Source organism: Ostrea edulis, chromosome 6, assembly GCF_947568905.1.
Source record: "Ostrea edulis chromosome 6, xbOstEdul1.1, whole genome shotgun sequence".
NCBI lineage: Eukaryota > Metazoa > Mollusca > Bivalvia > Ostreida > Ostreidae > Ostrea > Ostrea edulis.
This window is the reverse complement of record NC_079169.1, coordinates 8,067,542-8,088,168: the sequence shown is the minus strand read 5'-3', so window position 1 is coordinate 8,088,168 and position 20,627 is coordinate 8,067,542. Positions and strand designations below refer to the sequence as shown.

The following is a 20,627-nucleotide window of genomic DNA, read 5'->3' as shown; positions in this document are numbered from 1 at the left end:
AAAACATCCGTTTAGACCTTCCAATTTCTGAACATTTATTGGTGTGTACCTGTGGGGTCACTGCTGGGGAACCAATTTAAGGTAGCTCACTACACTAAAGCTTATACTCTGTATGACACCATGTCACAAGATGGCGATTTAAATGTTTTGTGAAATTATTTGTATCGATTGATTTGTTTATCATCGTAGCTCAGTGGTTAAAGCATTGGGCTGGTGAACCGCAGATTTCGAGTTCAAATTCCCCAGTCTTTTATTCATGCGTGTTGAAATAATTTTTTAGAAAATCATGTTTTTATCCAGATTTTGCCTTTTTGGCATTTAAACTTATTGTATATCATCATATCTTTTATAACAAGAGATGTTTGTAAAACACATATGCCCCCCATGGTGCAAAATTGAAAAGGGTTATACACACATCATTTAATTGATAGTAGTGTCATCAATTCAAAATATTGAGCAGACAATATCTTCCTATGTCAAGAGTGAATTGACCATGTGACCTAAAAATCAATAGGGGTCATCTACTCCTTATGCTGTACCAGTGTACCAAGTTTGGTGTAAATCAAGCAAATAATTTTTAATATATAGGAGACATATATTACTATGTCCAGTTCAACAATTGACTTTTGACCTCAAAATCAATTTGGGTCATCTTCTCCTGAAGATGTACCAGTGTTCTAAGTTTGATGTCTGTCAAGCAAAAGGGTTGTCAAGATATTGAGTGGACAGTATATTCCAATGTCCAGTTTGACCCTTGACCTTAAAATCAATAGGAGTCATCTCCTCCTGAATATACACAACTGTACTAAGTTTGATGTCCGTCAAGCAAAGGGTTCTCAAGATATTGAGCGGACAGTATATTCCAATGTCCAGGTTGACCCTTGACCTTTAAACATGTGACCTCAAAATCAATTGGGATCATCTTCTCCTGAAGATGTACCAGTGTACCAAGTTTGATGTCTGTCAAGCAAAGGGTTCTCAAGATATTGAGCGGACAGTATATTCCAATGTCCAGGTTGACCCTTGATCATGTGACCTCAAATCTTCTCCTGAAGATATACCAGTGTACTAAGTTTGATGTCTGTCAAGCAAAGGGTTCTCAAGATATTGAGCGGACATTATATTCCTATGCCCAGTTTGACTCTTGACCATATGACCTCAAAATCAATAAGGGTCATCCACTCCTTAGGATTTACCAGTGTGCCAAGTTTGATGTTTTTCAAGCAAAGGGTTCTCAAGATATTGAGCGGACATTATATTCCTATGTCCAGAGTAGATTGACCCTTGACCTGAAAAACAATAGGGGTCCTCTTCTACTCATAACCAACCCACATATGAAATATCATTATCATCAAGTGAATGGTTCTCAAGATATTGAGCGGACGTGGTCAACCGACCGACTGGTGCAAACCAATATGCCCCTCTTCTTTGAAGGGGGGCATAATTAAATCAATTCCTACTGATTTGAGAAACTATTTCTAGGTGTAGTGAGCCACCTTAAGGTGTCTCAGATGAAATTCTCATCTTCAGTCACTGCATCCATCTTAATCAATGTCCCCATTCCAAAGTAGTGGGGAAAATTAACAGCATAGGGGATGAGTGATAAAACTGCACCCACTCCCTCCATCCTAAATAAACAAGGAACATGGGTGTTGTGAATGACATTTTAATGTTTGAAAAACTGCCTACATAGAACCACATTCAGTCTCTCCAATAATCAACATTTTGTAGAAAAATTATAACCAATCACTCGACAGATTCTAGTTCACAATAAATTAACTGACAAGGAAGGAAAGGACACGTGCAACAGTTCACACACTGAATGGCACGTTCTGCGACATACTTTACAGTGTCAGACTGATGTCTCAGCAGTCCACAGTATAAAATGTATCAAAAATAGAATTTTCTACTCTGTACTTTAATTCCTCTTTTCAACAATTGTTAAAACTATCGAGGCTTTCACCTGAAAGCCCTGGTTTGTTCAACAATGTAGTTTTTGTAGTTCACCTTCCAAAGAAAACAAAATAAGCATGGATTCTGTTTAACAGTTTCTTCTTCAACAATTATTACAAAATATATGTATTTATTTTTCAATATCTTGTACTTCATTGAAATAGTTTTAGTAAGAGAGAGAGAGTCTTGAGAAATAGTGAACGCAGAGAAGCTACATGTTGTCTTGTTATGGAGCCACATTGTTTTGTCCAGAATTCACTCATTCCTCACTTGTTTTATAAACTACGAATAAAAGTCTAAATATATTGGTGCTTGTATTGCACGAGTAGAACTTCAGGAACAATCAAAGGTCAAGATCAAATCTCCTTGACAACAGATATATATAACAGTAATTATATAATCCTTCTACATCAAATGATATGCTCTTTGTAGACCATTAAGTACAGAATGAAGACTTATTTACAATAATATGGATGGAGGTTTATCATCAATGAAACGATGATCATATAGTTCAATGTACATGAGATATTTACAATATGTAGACATAGATATAATAGACATGTGTATATAATATATATATAACTATCAAGTCTGATAAAAATGGTATAAGTGTAGCCAAAAGTGAAGTCCTAATTGAATATATCAAAGAAAAAACTGTAAGTTTCAGGAAAAAAAAATGACAAAAATATACATGTCAACAACCACTCATTAAATACGTCATGCTTTGCTGGGTGTTAAAATCTTTTTTCGATGTTTAATCAATGGCTTAAAAATGTTTGAATACATAACCCACTTAGCAAAATCATTAAATATTATAATATCACTGACAGATGTAAACATAAACTTGTGTGATGTAAAAATGAAAGACATTTTAAAATCCAGAGAAAGTATGAATCCAGGCTGCTTAATGCTCAATTTGGCATCAGAAAAATCTAGAAGTAGATCCTTTGGTTAAAAAAAAAAAAACAAAAAAAAAACAACCTGTAAAGCTATTTGTACAATATACTTCCCAAATCCCAAGACAAATTAGAGGGAATAATCGTCAAAGAAGTATGCCCCTTTCTCAGAGAGCTCCAAGTTTTACTATAGCTAAGTTCATAATCCCCTCTATCGATGTAAATGTGGATATTTTCCTGTCAACCATTGTCATTTCTGTGATGTTCATATACTGTGTGGAGTAGTACAAAACAACTGACGCACAAAAAAACAATTTAGGCAAAAAATTCCGTATCGTGTCAATAATAATGCGTTTCTCCGCAGCATGCGATACCCTGTTCCAAATTTTACTCCGTACCCTTGTTCATATTATCAACACAAGTGCATATACACTAAAACTCATAAAAAAATATTGAGCTTTTTAAAATAATAGATCTTCATCTGAAAATCTTACAAATTAAAACTTGCTTCTTTTTCCTATATCCAAGATACAATTCTTTAATAATTTTTTCAGACAATACCACTGAAAAAATTGGATTATGCATGTAGCACTGATCCAAAAGTTTCCACCAATTTTTCAGTTAATACCTAAATCAAAGGGTCACTTCTTATTATCATAATTCCGTTCATTGATTTTTAAAACTATTTATAATACTTTATTTAGATAAAAACACTACACACTATATCCTATGTTCTGACGTTAAGAAAGTTTAAAACGATGTGTTGAATAAAAACATAACATCGCTCCGTATATTTTTCAGTTGATGCAGGAAATTAAAATTTTTTTCTATCCATCAAAATTGCGGGATCATTATCAATCTGACAAAAATTAAATGACTAAAACAATCATCAAGAGGTTTGGCCTTTACCAAATCAACCATTTTCCTGTTTGTAAATCTTTCATGGATGCTGATATTAGGGAGAAAATAAGAGTGAGAATGCTTTTGAGTATTCTGATTCATCTGTCATTAAGTAAAATTACACAGTACAATAAAAATTTGGTAGCACTTTGAAAAAAAAAAATTCTTGGTATCACAACCTGCAAGTAAACTGTCAGCCTTATCAAGATATTGTATACAGTAAAACACAGTTATAGCCAACATACTTATGATGAATTCACGCTTACAGCAAAGTAATTTATATTCCCCGTAGTTTTAAAACATGAACTTATTGGATATAACGAAATACTTTTGTAATGAATAAAAGATGCTTGTCCCAGAACTTTGATATAAGCATGTTTTACTGTAGTACAAAATAGCAGCATCAACTTCTCAAAACATCAGCCTTTAACAAAGTAGACTTTGTAGAAAATCCATCTTGAAGCAGTAACTTAACAAAACATCAATACACATGTACCCTAGATATTAGCAGACATTGTTTGATATACAATTGATGTGGTCCCTGACTAACAAAGATTGTGACTTTTTCAAGCAGTTTTGAAACCATATGTACATGTATACCCTTAGAGGACACTTTATGTTGACACATTAATGAAAGTAGGACAGAGAAATTCACATAATAATAACAATAACAGGTTCATCACTTTATATTGTACTGTAAGGTCACTATGGCCCAGGCATATTGGGCATCATGCCCATATACTGTCCACCCGGGCCAGGGCCTCCAATCATTCCCTCCATAGGTGACATTTGTCGTGGACGTCCTTGAGAATACAACTGTTGTTGGAATTGTTGATACTGGGCACTATAAGAAGGGTTTCCGCCCTGCGGACCCCCCATAGCCATCGCAGGCCCACCTGGCATTCTCATTCCTCCATGCGGAGGCATCTGTCCTCCATGAGGTGGCATTGATGGCCCAAAGTTGCTCATTGCTGACAATCTTGCTGCTGAACTGCCCCCTGACATCATTTCCATTGATGTTGGCCCTCTGCCCCCAGGCATCATCTCTGGTGGGAACCCTCGTGTTGGCCTCCTAGACCCCATTGGTCCCGCCATCATTGCTGGTCCTGGCCCCATCATCTGCTCAGGTCCTATGTCATATGGTGGTGAATTTGGATGAGACATTGGACCCATGGGGTCCATTGCCATCATCCCCGGTGACACTCGCATGTTGCCCTGCATCATACCCTGTTCATTCGGCCCTGGCATCATTCCTTGTGGCATGTTGCCCATATTTGAACCCATGTGGCCTCCCATACTCTCAGCCATGTTATTCATCATCATTTCGTTTATTCCACTTATTGGAGGCCCACCGGGTCCAATAGAGGAGAACTCGGGCCCTGCTGATCCCCCCCGCTGCATCATATGTTGCGGAGGCATCCCTCCCATCTGTGGACCTCCCGCGAATGGGGACATCCTACCTGGCCTCATAACTTGATCTTGGGGGTTGGGGAAATACTGCATTTTAGAGGTGGGTACTTTCGAATCAAAGTTGTTCATTGGTGATGAAAATCTTTGCATAAAGTTGAGATCAGGAGGTTTCTGTGGTGCATTTGGCTGATTGGCCGGTGGATGGGCAGGCAGATACTGAATTGTATTGGGGGTCTTAGACTGAATTTGTACACTGGCATTTCCCACTGTATTGCCAGGGTGCATGCTGGGAGATGCAGAGCGACCACTTTGTTGGGATTGGGCCTGGGCCATCATCATTTTGTTGCCCATTTGAACAGATGCTTGTTGCTGCTGGATTTTATTAATGTCTCCTTGACTCATGCTGGGGTTACCCATCATGGCTTGACCCTGAGACATGGACACAGATGCAGGGGGCATGTTGGGATGTCCTGGCCCTTGGGCCGATACTGGCATACCTCCCATTTGCTCCATATTCATTTGTTGCACATTCATTTGAGGATTTGGATAATTTGGCCCTCCAGGGCCTGCATTGACACTTTGGATATTCAACTGTTGTATGGACATGGTGGCATTCACAAATGTATTGTTAACACTAGGTGTTGTGTTTGTTTGTGATGACATTTCTGTTGATGACACAGATGAAATCGTTGAGGATTGCGACGTATTTGTATTTGATGTTGCTTGCTGTCCTTGCATCTGAATACTATGAAAGGGTCCTCCCTGCATCATGTTTTGTTGCATTTGATTTGATAAATGTTCAACTCCCTTTGCTAAGTCCGCGAGGGATGATGATGTGATGTTGGAGAGTGATGATTTGTTTGATGGGGTAAGGGGAGCACTAGATGACACATTTGTTGATGACATGGTATTAGCTATAGAGTTTGTCACAGGGGGTGGGTCAAAATGTGAGAGTCTCATGTTGGCTCCAGAATGTGGGCTAGGGCCTGGTACTGACATCGGGCAAGGCCCTGGGCTATTCAGTGGTCCTCCACTAGACGTCTGGCTTGAGTTGGACATAGGACCTTTATTTGTTCCTGAATTCATATGCATGGGTGAATGAGCCACTGGATTTGATCCAAACTGATTTCCAGGTCCATGGCTTTCTTGTGTACTGGGGTCACGATATGCTGAGTTAAGCTGTTTTGTAATTGTTAGTTCTTGTCCTTCGAACTGGTTGAGGTAATTTATTTGCTGAGGAGAGGGTGTAGGTTGTAGATTTTTGTACAGGTCCTCCTCAATTTCGGATCGTTTCCTTTTCTGTGATTGTGCATGTTGTGCATAGCTAGGCGGCGGCTTACTCACACTCGTTCCAACACTGGTTCCCGAGGAAGGTCGACTGGGAACCAGGTCAGGTAAAAGAGGCTCTGGGTTACCTACACGCTGTAGTTCTGAAGAACTACTCCGACGTGACGATTTTTGCTGTCGTCCATGCATGGGACCAGACATGCCAGGGGCCACAGCACCAGATCCTGGCATGTTAGTCATCATAGGATCAAAATGTCCACCGGAAGTCATCCCAGGATTCATCATACCAGGTCCTTGTTCGAGAGATCCAAAAGAAGACCTACGTGGTCCTTGAGAGAACATGTCATGTGAATCAAAAACACCCTGTGAAACCATTGGGGGAGACCCAAGCGGTCCATTACAGTTCGGAGAGGTAGAACTAACAGAGCCACGTTTTTGAGCAATTGAGTGTTGGTATGAAGGTGGTGGAGGCCCATTTCCTGACATTTCCATGTTGGGATGATTCATGCGCTGAACCATAGTTTGCCGGTGTGTTTTCTCAATGTAGAATTCACGCTGCAAACGTTGCCATTCATGTTGTGCTGGAGTTACATTATGCATCCCTTGTGGGCCTGGACCCCGAGGTCCCATAAAAGATGGCCCGGGGCCATACTGAGACATGGGCATCATGCTATTCGGAGACCCCATCATGCCATCAGGTCCCATCATGCCTTGTTGAGGCATCATGTCATGGCTAGGCATACTCTGCTGTGTGTTCATTCTTTTGTGAGGTGGAGACATCATATTCTGCTGCATCATTTGTCCTTGCATTCCTTCCTGCATCATTCCACCTGCTACTGCCTGTCCTGGCCCAAACTGTTGGTGTTCTGGAAACAACATTTCTTGTATTTTTTGCAAGTTCTGCAAGGCATCTTTCCTTTTCTTCAGCTGTTCGGGAGTTAAATTCTCATTGGGGACTTTCTGTTGACTCAAACTTGGATTGTGTGGACCCAATGGTATACCCCCCATTCCTATCACATTAGAATCAAACACCTCTCCCATCATTCCTCCCTGCCACTGGGGCATCCCTGGATTGTTTCCATTTCTAGAGTTCATCATGGGAGGGAAATTGTATTGTTCCTGCAGCTGAGCATTCTGTTGCTGGACCCACTGTTCCACGGAAGAGTTAGGAGGGAAGGTTCCCCCCATTCCTGCCGGGTTCTTCATCGCCAGGCTTGGCCTCACATTTCGTATTGGCATGCCACCAGGACTTCCAGCAAATGGATTTATTTTCATCTGATGTTTCTGAAAAAGCAAACAACAGTCCTAAACAAATATATCAAACATAAACCCATTCTAAATCAAATTGCTATTCAATACACCTGATATAAGGTATATTGGAATTTCACACTACATTTAACACCCATCGGGATATGATGATAAATCAACAAATTAATCTGTAACACTCATTATCAACTAGACCTATCCTATTGGGATCAACACCCACATGAAGTTCACAGATTTGAAGCCACAGGAGCTTTTACAGTCCCTCCATATACATGTATAGTGAAGTATCTGTCTTTGTTTTACATCCCAATGAGAAGTCTTCACTCATATTGAGACATCACCAGCTGTAGGTGAAGTGCCTCCATTTTTCAGGTCTAATCCGAAAGACCCACACTCTCACTTCTAAATGCCAAACATTTGGCAAAAGAGCAGTCACTACCCTGTTTTTGTCTTAGGTCCAATGCATCTAAGGAACAAGCAGGGCTTAAACAATCCCCCACCTCCCCCCCGGATGAAGAAGTGAACACTCTAATTTGCATATCTTGAATTTTTCTCTATTCTGTTACTTCTGTGTCATTTACAATTGATGCCCATAGTTTTGAAAATATTTTCTTCTAGTCATTTTGTTCAACTGGAGACGAAAGTCAGTACTTTTCAATTTTTCAGTTGTGTGGATGAAGTGATGATATTCTACTTCACTGTAGATTTCACTGAAAATCGAGTCCCCTATCACTCCCCACATCCTATTTTAGTGATAATTGATACAACAGTTTTTACATTAAGCAAGAAAGAGTGGTATGGTCCCATAACCCACATGTTTCATAATTGAAGAAATTTTATATAGTATGTACTAATGATGTCAATATTCTATTTTGTGTGAATGATCACAATAATTCATCTCAAAGTGTTCCTTGTATCAATATTGAAAGAGGTATGACATACCAATGAATTAAAGATAAGACCATTCTTTTTATCTGTATTCAACTGTGAAATGTAAAATTTACAGCGCAACCATAATAAATTCAAACTTAAAGCCTGAGCCATGTTTTATTTGTTTCTGTTTTGAATTAGTCTGCACATAGCTTTACAAACCCCAAGTTCATGAAACAAACTACCATTTTTCAAAAGACGATTTAGCTCTTTCCATTTGCAATTCATTAATGACATTGACTGGCACGTACTGCATTAAAATACAGTAAACTTGCTGGCTTTAGTCACTTAACATAAAATTGTGCTTTGAAATACATGCCACATATATATTCAAACAGGCTGTAATACCATTGTCCCTCTGTATCACTGTTTTCATTACACTGTTTTTCTTCATTGATGGTACCGTTTTCAAATTCTGACTCAAATGTATATAAAAAACTTAATATTCGTCCAATGGTAAAACATTCTGTTTTTATAGTTAACACCTCCCAATTACCCTTTCATTATTCAGATGATGAAAACCACTTTTCTGCTATTGTTTTTTTTTTTTGGTCAACATGTTACTATTCTTTTTTTGTATGCTGCTCTTTACTTGTATGCCCTCAAATTGGTTTCAATAAATCTAATCTAATTTATTGTTTTAATTGTGGGGGTGTTCATTGAATTTGGACTTGCGTTTTTCAAAATTTTAACCTAAGGTTTCATCAATATGATGAGATATGGCCACCACAAAATTTCTCCTTGACCTTACTTTCCCCGGATGATGAGTCTCTGTGTCACCTATAAACAATTAGTGCTATTTTCTTACAATACCCCCTCTCCCAAATAATAAATAAATCTTAAAAGTTTTCTTTCACTGACCTTCACCTTGTCCAAGTGACCTTTGGTAGAATCAAAATAAACTCTCAGATCATGAAAAATCTTTGGGTCAATTTTGACTATCTTATTTTTCTTTTTTACACGGTAAAGAATATCTAAATTTGTCTGTTAGTGACCTTGCCCTTTCCCAAATGATTTTGGGTCAGGTCATGACCCATCCTCAGGTCACAGGCAAATAGATAAGCCAAACATGAACACCTAATCTTGCTTTGTTACAAAGCTATGGCCCAGACAAAAATTTCAAATTTACATCCAAGTGACCTTGATCCTCTCCAAATGACCATGGGCCTTAGGTCACAAGCAAAATCCAACATGAACATTAAATGATGCTTTTTTTTTTGCAAAGTCATGACCCAGACACAATTTAAAAGTCAGACAGACATGAACAAAATAGACAAGAATGATTCCGATACTACCCGTCAAACTTTATGGATGGTGTAATAGTAATTACAATGCATTATATTTACAGGATATTATATTTTCTCCATGTTGAAAACTTTTACTGATCACAATATCCTATACCTGCAGAAACTTCTTTGTGCTGGGTTGGTCCATGTGGAACGACAGAATGTTTTTATACTGTCCTGCCATTACAGTCTCAGCTGCATCGTTTGCCATCTGCGTCGAGAACACAAAAATCTGGCTCTGCTGCTGCATGAACTGGGATTCTCCACTAGTGGGTGGGGCCTGCTGGGGGTGAGGTACCATGTGACTGGTTGGAGGAGTTCCCTGTGACGAGATGGGTGGGGCTGCTATGGGGGACTTAGACATTTTGGGAGGCTGGGGCGTCTTGTTTGGCCCCAGTGGAGTAGGGACTGGCTTGGCTGGCGAAGATCTTCTCTCATCTGGATCCTCGCTGAGTACTTCTGCCAATGTTTGAGCTGACAAAAGAGAACAAAGTATAACAATTAGAATAAAATAGGCCAATTAGCAAGTCACACTTTCCCTTTATTTCTACTGGTTGATTGATAGTCAATAAATTACATCCTTCTTATCTATTAGAATATTTCGATTTTTAATAAAGTCAATACTCAGTGTCAACCAACGCATTGTACAAAATGTCTCTTACGCAAGTAAAATGGTTTGTTTCTGCACCCAAGAAACTATGTTTGGTCTCAATATGATGATGATTTCTATATGTCTGTTTTGAGTAAACCTTCAAGTCCTAATGATGATTTGAAAAAAATACTTAAAAGGAAGCTAATTTTCTAGCACAAGAAGTCCACCTGCTTCCATCACATGACTTAAGATTTACTAACTTTAAACAAAAGACACCATGTCCTACTTACGGGGCAGTTTCTCTTCCTTCACTTTTGGTTTCTCAATGGCATGATTGTTGTTATCTGAAGATACAAAAAATTCAAATTAAAAAAAATTTAATACGAGGTTCATGGGCTACACTGTTAACCTGTGTCATCTCCAGGTTACAGAGTTCTAATTAAAATCAATAAACCCTAGACCTCTTCAAGTGATCTCAGTAATTTGTTTACCAACATCCACCTATCCATACATGAATGATTGCCTTGATACACCCCCCTTAAATAGACCTTAATCCTAATGTCTTATTAACAGTGTATTCTTGGATTCTGGAATTGTTGCGATTCTTGGAATTTACAAAACTGTCAGAAAAAGTCAATACTCACAACTAATTAGTAATAACAACTTCAAAATTATATGCCAAGTTAGGTTATATGCCAAATCAGGTTAGTCACAACTAATGTTAAAACACTATTTCATTAAAAAAAAATTAATGTCTTTTTCAAACAGTTTTTTTAAATTCCATGATAATGCCAGAATAAAAAAAAAACCCAGTACACATTCTTATTTAAAACTTCTGACTGCATTTGTGATTCCATCCAGGTTCTAGACACCCTTTCTTTTAGTCTTGTCTTCTCTGGTTCCAGAGGAGAACAAATTTCATGCTATGTGCCAATTCTGCTTGTATATAACCCAGTGATTATAAAGAAGCATGTGAAAGGTTAACAGATAGAGACACCAATACAACAAGCTTTTATCAGAATCATTTTTACTTTCTTTTTGATTTTTTCCCCCTTTTAAATCTATCTCAAGTTTCAATAGCAATTCCGTATTTTCTACATAAACATTCCATTATCCAAAAAATTCACCATATAAATAAGTTATTTCCTATTAAAAAATTCTGGAAACAATAGCTCACTAAAAATTCATCTTCAATGAAATATATACTGAAGACAAGACTTAAAACCACTGGTACAAACCTGTTTCTCCATTGGTCAGTTTATTGCTGGGTGGTCCTGAGGGGTTAGTGGTGCAGGGAATGGATTCCATGTTGCGTTTCTCCTCCATAGGTTCCTCTTTGACTTCGACCTTGACCTCTGACTTGACAGCAGTGCCATTTAGTTCAGTGCCCATTTTCTCGGCCGACTCGGGCAGCATGTTCGTGGCGGACAGCGTGCCCACACCTTCCCCTGTCTCCAGATTCTGTTTTGCTTCACTCTCCAGTTTCCTGCTTTATATAGACTTCTCTATTTTCCTGTAATTCAACAATACAGAAGAATTTTAACAGTTTACAAAATGTATGTATGAGCATGGTTATTTTTTTTTTCTTTTAGCATTCAAGATGAAATTGAAGTAGTGTCACTGCATAAGAAAAATCAATAACACCATCAGGTCTCTACAAATATTAATAAAGGGAAAAAAGTGTTGGTCTCTCATTGGATCATTATTTCATTTGTCATAGAAATCTAACAAAATTGACTACACAGAAGATCTTCGGTTTCCTTCAGCTTTACATACATTTCTTGCATTTAAATGGCCAGCATTTTAATTAGCATTAATATCGATATATGGGATATGAACCATGACTTTACTGAACTTTTTTAAAACTAACATAGATACCCATTCTAATATAACACATAATTCTTTAAACAAAAAAGCTTGCAGGTCAACCGAAGTAAATTATTTACGTATGCTGATAGTGCGCGATCTGCCTTTACGACACCATAGCAGATTCCGCAACACACTACATTAGAAATCAATAGACACAGGATTACTACTATAAAAGTTAAATAATCACACCATCACTTCCCTCTCCACTGCCAGCTACAGAGACTCTACGAACCTTTAATTATGTTACATTCTAAAAATTAATTTTCTCCCTTTTTTTCTTAGTTTGCAGTATGAACTGCAATTTAAATTGTTGATGATGGGCCTGGTGTACAGGAAGATCAATATAACTATGCTCAATTAATCACAAAACGACTGATCATGTTAAAAAAACCAATTCACACCTGCTTCTGTGATTTTCCTCTAAATTATGTTAAACCTCCAATTTCAAACCAGGTTATATAAACTCTCTGCAGTACAAAAACAGTCAATTGGAAAAGAAAAATCTAATGTGAAGATCCATTGTGAAACAGTGCAACATCTTGTCTGATCCTTCAGTTAGCAAGCATTCATCAGATGTTGCAGCGCTGTATATATACATGATTATATATCTCAAATGAATTAAAAAAGATATTTTTTTTAAAATACGAAAATTAAAGAAAATAGGTCTGGCAGTTTTAACATTGATGAGAATTTCCCTCCTTAGGATGTGGCATACAGCTAGATTCATTAGGAAAAAGGGTTTAAATTAGTGTTGATGATATGAAAATAAGAATTAACACCCCCCCCCTTTAAAAAAAAAAGTAGCTTGAGCTTTTCTGTAAATTTTCACATGGTCAATGTCTTCTGCAGAAGATTTAAATATAGCCACATCAAACTTTAGCAGAACACACTCTCCTCTAAAAATTGTAAAGTCTACTATACAAATAATCATTCATTTAAATCTACTTTGTTCTGACTCCATGACCATTAAAACTGAGAATGTAGTGAAGTTGAATTTTCAAATTGATCTTATCTATGGAATATGGATTTATAAGTCAATGAAATTCAATTTGAGACAATGTTTTAACAATGTAAGGGTACATGTATTTACATACATATTCGTAATTTTGACTTGTCAATGAGTCTATTCTCAGTTGATGGTCATGAGACCAGACTTTTAGATAATAGAGTTGTGACCAAAAAAATGCTGGTTTTAAGACTGGAACAGTTCAATATGGAGAGAAATTAATATATAACAGGTGTTCTGAGGACTATACAATATAAACTGTACACAAACAAATTTGAAGTGGTTTATGGACATTGCAGCTGACTATTTATTTCATATCAAATTGAAGGTTATTTTCATAAATTGCTTGGGGTCGATAGAAATGTGTTACGTCCAATACAATTTTAGGAGTTGCTAGTCGAAATGTTTGACACCAAAAAAAAAAAAAAACCACACAAAAGAATTGAACATTTCAGAGTTGATTAAATGTGGTCATAGTCTAAAATATTTTTAAAAATTGGTAAATTATTGCACTTCTTGCATCATACTGAGAAAACTGTGATGATGCAATATGTTATAAAAACAATCATAGAATGAATGTTTTTCTGTTAGTTCAGGAATGACACTACAACCACTGCGAAAAAAACCGGACTTTGAATGTTTGGTAAAAAATATTGATCAACAACTGGGGCTAATAGAGGGGCTTAATATTCCTAGCTCCTCCACAACACAATTAATGGAACTTACCACATTAATATGCCCTGATCATGTACACATCGTGTGTTTGGCATTTTACCACCTGAAACAGAAAATATGATCATGATCATCACCTAAATCAAAAGTGTGTTATCCGGTTCAATGAACTAATTACACACCAACAGCACAAGAAGTTAGCCACTAGGACACCAGATATACCCCCTTTACTTATTGATATTTATTTCCTCAAAAACAATACAAGCTTCACTTGTTGTGTGTAGTTAAATTATCTTTAAACTTAGCATGCAATACATGATTATAACACAGGAGACTGCTCTCTGTCCCTCCACTCTCCCTAGCCTAACAATAAAATGACAGTATGGTCTTCTTCCCTCCTCTCTCCAGCCTAACAATGGCAGTATGGTCTCTCTCTCCAGCCTAACAATGACAGTATGGTCTCTCTTTCTCCTCTCTCTTTCCAGCCTAACAATGACAGTATGGTCTTTCTCCCTCCTCTCTCTTTCCAGTCTAACAATGACAGTATGGTCTTTCTCTCTCCTCTCTCTCTCTCTCTCCAGCCTAACAATGGCAGTATGGTCTTTTTCCCCCCCCCCCTCTCCAGCCTAAAATTGACAGTATGGTCTCTCTCTCTCCTCTCTCTCTCAAGCCTAACAATGGCAGTATGGTCTCTCTCTCCTCTCTCTCCAGCCTAACAATAACAGTATGGTCTTCCTCCCTCCTCTCTCTCCAGCCTAACAATGACAGTATGGTCTCTCTCTCTCTCTCTCCTCTCTCCAGCCTAACAATGGCAGTATGGTCTCACTCTCTCTCCTCTATCTCTCTCTCCAGCCTAACAATGACAGTATGGTCTCTCTCTCTCCTCTCTCTCTCCAGCCTAACAATGATAGTATGGTCTTCCTCCATCCTCTCTCTTCAGCCTAACAATGACAGTATGGTCTTCTTCCCTCCTCTCTCTCCAGCCTAACAATGGCAGTATGGTCTCTCTCTCTCCAGCCTAACAATGACAGTATGGTCTTCCTCCCTCCTCTCTCTCTCTTCTCTCTCTCCAGCCTAACATGACAGTATGGTCTTTCTCTGTCCTCTCTCTCTCCAGCCTAACAATGACAGTATGGTCTCTCTCTCTCTCTCTCCTCTCTCTCTCTCTCTCCAGCCTAACAATGACAGTATGGTCTCTCTCTCTCCAGCCTAACAATAACAGTATGGTCTTCCTCCCTCCTCTCTCTCCAGCCTAACAATGACAGTATGGTCTCTCTCTCTCTCTCCTCTCTCTCTCCAGCCTAACAATGGCAGTATGGTCTCACTCTCTCTCCTCTCTCTCTCTCCAGCCTAACAATGACAGTATGGTCTGTCTCTCTCTCTCCTCTCTCTCTCAAGCCTAACAATGGCAGTATGGTCTCACTCTCTCTCCTCTCTCTCTCCAGCCTAACAATAACAGTATGGTCTTCCTCCATCCTCTCTCTCCAGCCTAACAATGACAGTATGGTCTTTCTCCCCCCTCTCTCTCTCCAGCCTAACAATGGCAGTATGGTCTTTCTCCATCCTCTCTCTCCAGCCTAACAATGGCAGTATGGTCTTTCTCCCTCCTCTCTCTCTCTCTCCTGCCTAACAATGACAGTATGGTCTCTCTCTCTCTCTCTCTCCAGCCTAACAATGACAGTATGGTCTTTCTCTCTCTCCAGCCTAACAATGACTATGGTCTTTCTCTCCTCTCTCTCTCCAGCCTAACAATGACAGTATGGTCTTTCTCTCTCTCCAGCCTAACAATGACAGTATGGTCTTTCTCCCTCCTCTCTCTCCAGCCTAACAATGGCAGTGTGGTCCCCGGTGACAGGAAGGTCAATGTTTTCTGTTTTTCTGGTGCTTCCTCTTTTTGTCTCTGACAGATACACAGCTTAAAAGCATTACACCCCAATGACACACAGTGTTTCTTCCTAGTGACTTCTGTTAAGCATTATATATGTTGTCACTTTTTAAGTCATTTCATTCTTTCTTTACCTGACATCTTTTCTTTCAGTTTTACTTCACCATGTCTGATTTTTCCCAAATTCCTTTCACATTATATCTGAAATGATAATGAAAGAATGGTAAAAATTAATGCTGTTAATCTTCACCAATAGCATATGACAACACATAACATATACATGAATTTCTTGTTTTGGGTCAGTACAATTCTATCCTTTTGTCATCTTTTTCTTGTACATTTATAATGTCCTATTTTGTCCTTCTTAGTCTCTGAATTAAAAAACAAAAACATACTCTATTCCTTTCATGTCAGAGATATTCATGACATCACTTTTTTATCTTTTTCACCTTAAATTACTCTTTCATCAATGACACTTTTGCAATGAATATTTATTGATTAAAGATATGAAATACATACATACATACACACACACACACACACACATATATATATATATACACACACACACACATAATCATATATTCCAGGGCATTTCATGACAACATATTAGGACCTAAAATGAATACAATATCTACACACTGCTTACTTTCACACCTATAATACTGACTAATGTTTGGAATTTTACTATACAACAAATGAGACTCAGTACAAGTCTAAGTGCTCTGCTGTGAAAAGCTGACAAATGCTTACATGCACTCTTTCCCTGTAAAAATAATTGTACATCAACAAACTAACTCTCCACGTTCACCAAGTGTCACTCCAACAAGTGAAAGCCCTTTATCTTTAGACACACTCTAAAAAACTGTAAACATGGAACAAGCATTGTGTGTGTATGGAGGCACTTCAACATAAAGCACAACCCATGCAGTGCCCCCGCTGACGTTTTCCATGTATCACTGTTAAATTTGTCATAAACACTATTTATCAATGAAATCATCTTTTTCTCACCAGACTGACCTGAACCTGAGAGAGTAGCCTCCCTTGGTGCTGGGTGACAAACACTGCTAAACGATACCTTTCCAGTTTGATAAATTCATGTGTGACCTTCCAACTGAAATCTCTTTATCACTAAACATGCTGTACACAATATAATCGGACTACATTCCTTTAATTGTAGCTCGAACATTTAAACTACCTGAGCATTCCTCACTGACCCTGCGACCTTATCCAATATAAAAAGCCAACTTAAATATCTACAGAGAAATTGAACTTCCCACTGATTAATGAGATGTAAAGACAGAAAATTTGCATTATGACCTAATAATCCCGCAGCCTTCATTGTTATGATCTAAAGACAACACACACACACATACAGATTTTAAAGTTCAACCAGTGTGAAAATGAAACCTGAGCCGACTGGGTTTTGGGGAAGTTTGTTGGTTTGGGGAGGGGAGATAGAGCTCTCCTCTGATTCATCTTCTGTAAGGTGACCTTAAAAACATTCACTGATAAAAAAAATATATCTTTCACAGGTAAACCTAGACCTCCAGAGAAAACTTTTACTTCATGCTTAGCATTTACTCCCCTTACTACTGGTATATGCATCAGTGAAAGTTATTTCCTTGACCTGTTTAACCTTGTCAATGCAGGTCATCCCCATTTTTACCTGAAAAAGTGCATTGCTTTGTTAAGATACTTAGATTCACAGGTAGCCAGCAAATATGTAAATTGACTCATAGCTTAAGAATTTAAAATCTTATAAAGCTTTTTATCGTTGTCATGAGAACCTGAAGCGACAGTGCGATACATATAAGGTTTCTTAAAAGTAACGCTAATCAAATACACTTTCACTGACAAATACACTTTTAAAGACAACGGAAAATGTCCAACCATATTTATTTTATGCACAATCGCATTTCCTTAATGAATTAATGTCTAGAAAGTTTAATATACTAATTATGTGCATTTGATATTAAAATTGCTTTCTTCAGACTTCTTGCTTCAAATGTTCTCAGAATGAAATTGGAATATGAAATTAATTTCAAGCTCCACACAAGAAGAGGCCCATGGGTCAGGAAGCTTACCCGGAACAGCCGCTTCTTATCGGAATTTAGAAATCTAAATATTTAGTTCTGTTACTATCATGGGAAGAGAGACATCTGATTCAGTAATTACTTATTAACTGGTCATGAATGTGAAAGCACATTTATGATACCCTTGAGAATCAAACTATGGCCTGGCATGAAGGGAAGAAGAGCGATGAGTCAAGAATTTGCAATCAACTCAAATTACCAGTAAGTAAGTGTTTTATTATACCAAACAATTAAAGTTAATCAATAGCTTTGAATATAACAACCACTGAGCTGCGATTTCCTTTAAAATTCTGTTCTCATCAGATTTGTACCTGTATCTGATTCTGTAAAATTTCACCACTGGTATTACTCAACAACCTAAAGCATCATTTTAAAATCTTTAATGGTGCAGATTTCTAAAATAAAACTTTAAAAAAAAAAACCACCAAACCACCCAATGAAATAACTCCGTGCCCTCCTTACAGACGTGATTTGCTTAAATTGGTTGCTTATGATTGTGATGCGAGACTGATACTTAACATGTGGAATCCTAAGACGACAGCTAATCGTGATTCATTATTTTAAAAATCATACCAAAACTTCAATCGGAAGTAATACCGTACAGCGGGTTTATTCCGGGGATGTAAAATTTGGTGATTTGCTGGCTCAAAGGTATGTGAATAATTTTAGCGGAATAAATTTTGGGGGACAGGGACGAGTTGTCTCTCTTTCAAATACTGAAATCGCAATTGGGTGCATATTTGGTGAGTGAAATTTTGGCGGAAAGCTATCCAACTGCTAAAATAAGCTAATATTATAACCTCGTGGGAAAAAACCACTATACGGTAGTTTAGAAAACTGTCACCACTTAAAATGCAGAGTCAAATTCTCAATGGTCAATTGACCGAAGAATCAGTCATATTGTTCTAAGACCTATCGGCTGACATAGGTATACTATAATGAATATATATAGACCTGGTCCTTATAGAGAAAAACGTATCCTCAGAGATAGAAATCATTTTGAAATTCTGGTTGGTCCAAAAAATAACATTTTTTTGTATTCCAAGTCTGATGACTTGCATACTACCATTCTGAAGGAGATGAAAAACCAAGTTGTGTCTGTCACATATAAATACAACAGACAGACATATGACCAAGTTCAATCAGAAAAGCTCCCTTGATTCTATGGCTCTGGTGTGCTAAAACTCTTGAATAATTGGAGAATTAAATATGATTTAGGTCAGGGTTGTGTCTTTCTATGATGTGGAATGAAAGGAGGTCCTTATAAAACAGCACCTTTTCCATAAGTTAATCAGGACAATGAACTATCGGCACAGGTAAGTCAGATGTAGGTATAACACCAGCACTACAGATAAACATCCACACTCATTAGTGTGTCACCTTACAGATCTTCTACGTATTTAACTTGTTCAATTGGAACAAGCCTTGTCCACCAGCCAATGAAATGTAGGAGGACTGAATCATTTTACAACACATTTCTGAATCAGAAGTAAACTTAATAACATTACACCAGAATTCCTCCTTTGACATATCGCTTTAGTTTCACTTTGTGAAGTTTGTAAGCTTCCCAGGAAATCAATACATATCTTTATGCACAAAGGGTAACTTAAAATATTGCAGTGAAGATAATGCCAAGGCCTTAAAGTGTCTCACTGGAAACATTTACGGTGTCCCCACTCAGCAATACTTGTTAAATAGGGACGATTTATTACAAAGATACACATTTCTTTCATATTTAATATATTGTAATTAAAATAGCCATCTTTGTTATCTTTCTCTTAGTACCTACCAAAATTAATTACCAATAGAAAACGTCTCTCCATCAAGGGTGAACAACTGGAAATTTTATTCCAATTATGTGGGGAAAATCGCCTTTCAATGCCAGATCTTCAGAATATAAAATTACAAGTGCTTTAATTTACAGGATTATTTAATCATTTACATTTCACCATATTCTATTTATTAATGAACCTTGTACTATTCACTGTATTTTAATTCTAAACTTGATATAAAAACCTGAGTAATATATAATCATAAATAAATGTAAATAATGTTTACCACTATATAAGTTGTATAAGGATGTTAGTATTACCAGTATATAAAACAATGGGTGCAGCAAGGTGGACTCCTGCTTTCCATTGTTTTTACACCCCAATAAAATTTATATATATATATATATATATATATATATATAGAGAGAGAGAGAGAGAGAGAGAGAGAGAGAGAGAGAGAGAGAGGCAGGCGAGCTTCTTATGAAGTGACTCAAATATCAACTATGAGTGTGTAATAAACAGTTAACTGTATATAAAGATCTAGACCACCTTTGGATGACAGTCAAGGTCAAATCATTTGAGTAGAATGTATCTTGTTAGAAATTTTAAATAATCCAAGGGCAGATTACTCTAAGCACCAAAACTAAAGGTCACATATTCCACCTTTCTTAAATTGGAAGAATTTATCCTCATCAATCTGAACACAACCTCTATATTTTTCAAATTGACAAGAATAGACATCCCCATTTTCCATATCATAATATCTAGTCAATCCTCCAGCAGAGAATATTATCTATAGCACTTCTT

The 20,627-nt window shown here is 37.5% G+C and overlaps 1 protein-coding gene across 6 annotated transcripts in view; it reads right to left on the bottom strand.

The window, feature by feature from the left end:
- Nucleotides 1-1,650: 1,650 nt before the first annotated feature.
- LOC125683760 (B-cell CLL/lymphoma 9 protein-like) overlaps nt 1,651-20,627 on the bottom strand; it is a 37,080-nt gene continuing 18,103 nt past the window's right edge. For 2 of the 6 annotated variants that reach the window (XM_048925207.2, XM_048925209.2), the window contains exons 2-7: nt 16,087-16,153; nt 14,122-14,173; nt 11,759-12,033; nt 10,811-10,864; nt 10,044-10,402; nt 1,651-7,730 (exon numbers count right to left, since the gene is read on the bottom strand). In XM_048925207.2, the coding sequence (XP_048781164.2) occupies nt 4,455-7,730; nt 10,044-10,402; nt 10,811-10,864; nt 11,759-11,936 (3,867 nt within the window). In that variant the 5' untranslated portion in view covers nt 11,937-12,033; nt 14,122-14,173; nt 16,087-16,153 and the 3' untranslated portion in view covers nt 1,651-4,454. The other 4 variants (XM_048925210.2, XM_048925211.2, XM_048925208.2 and 1 more) reach the window with 3 other exon arrangements.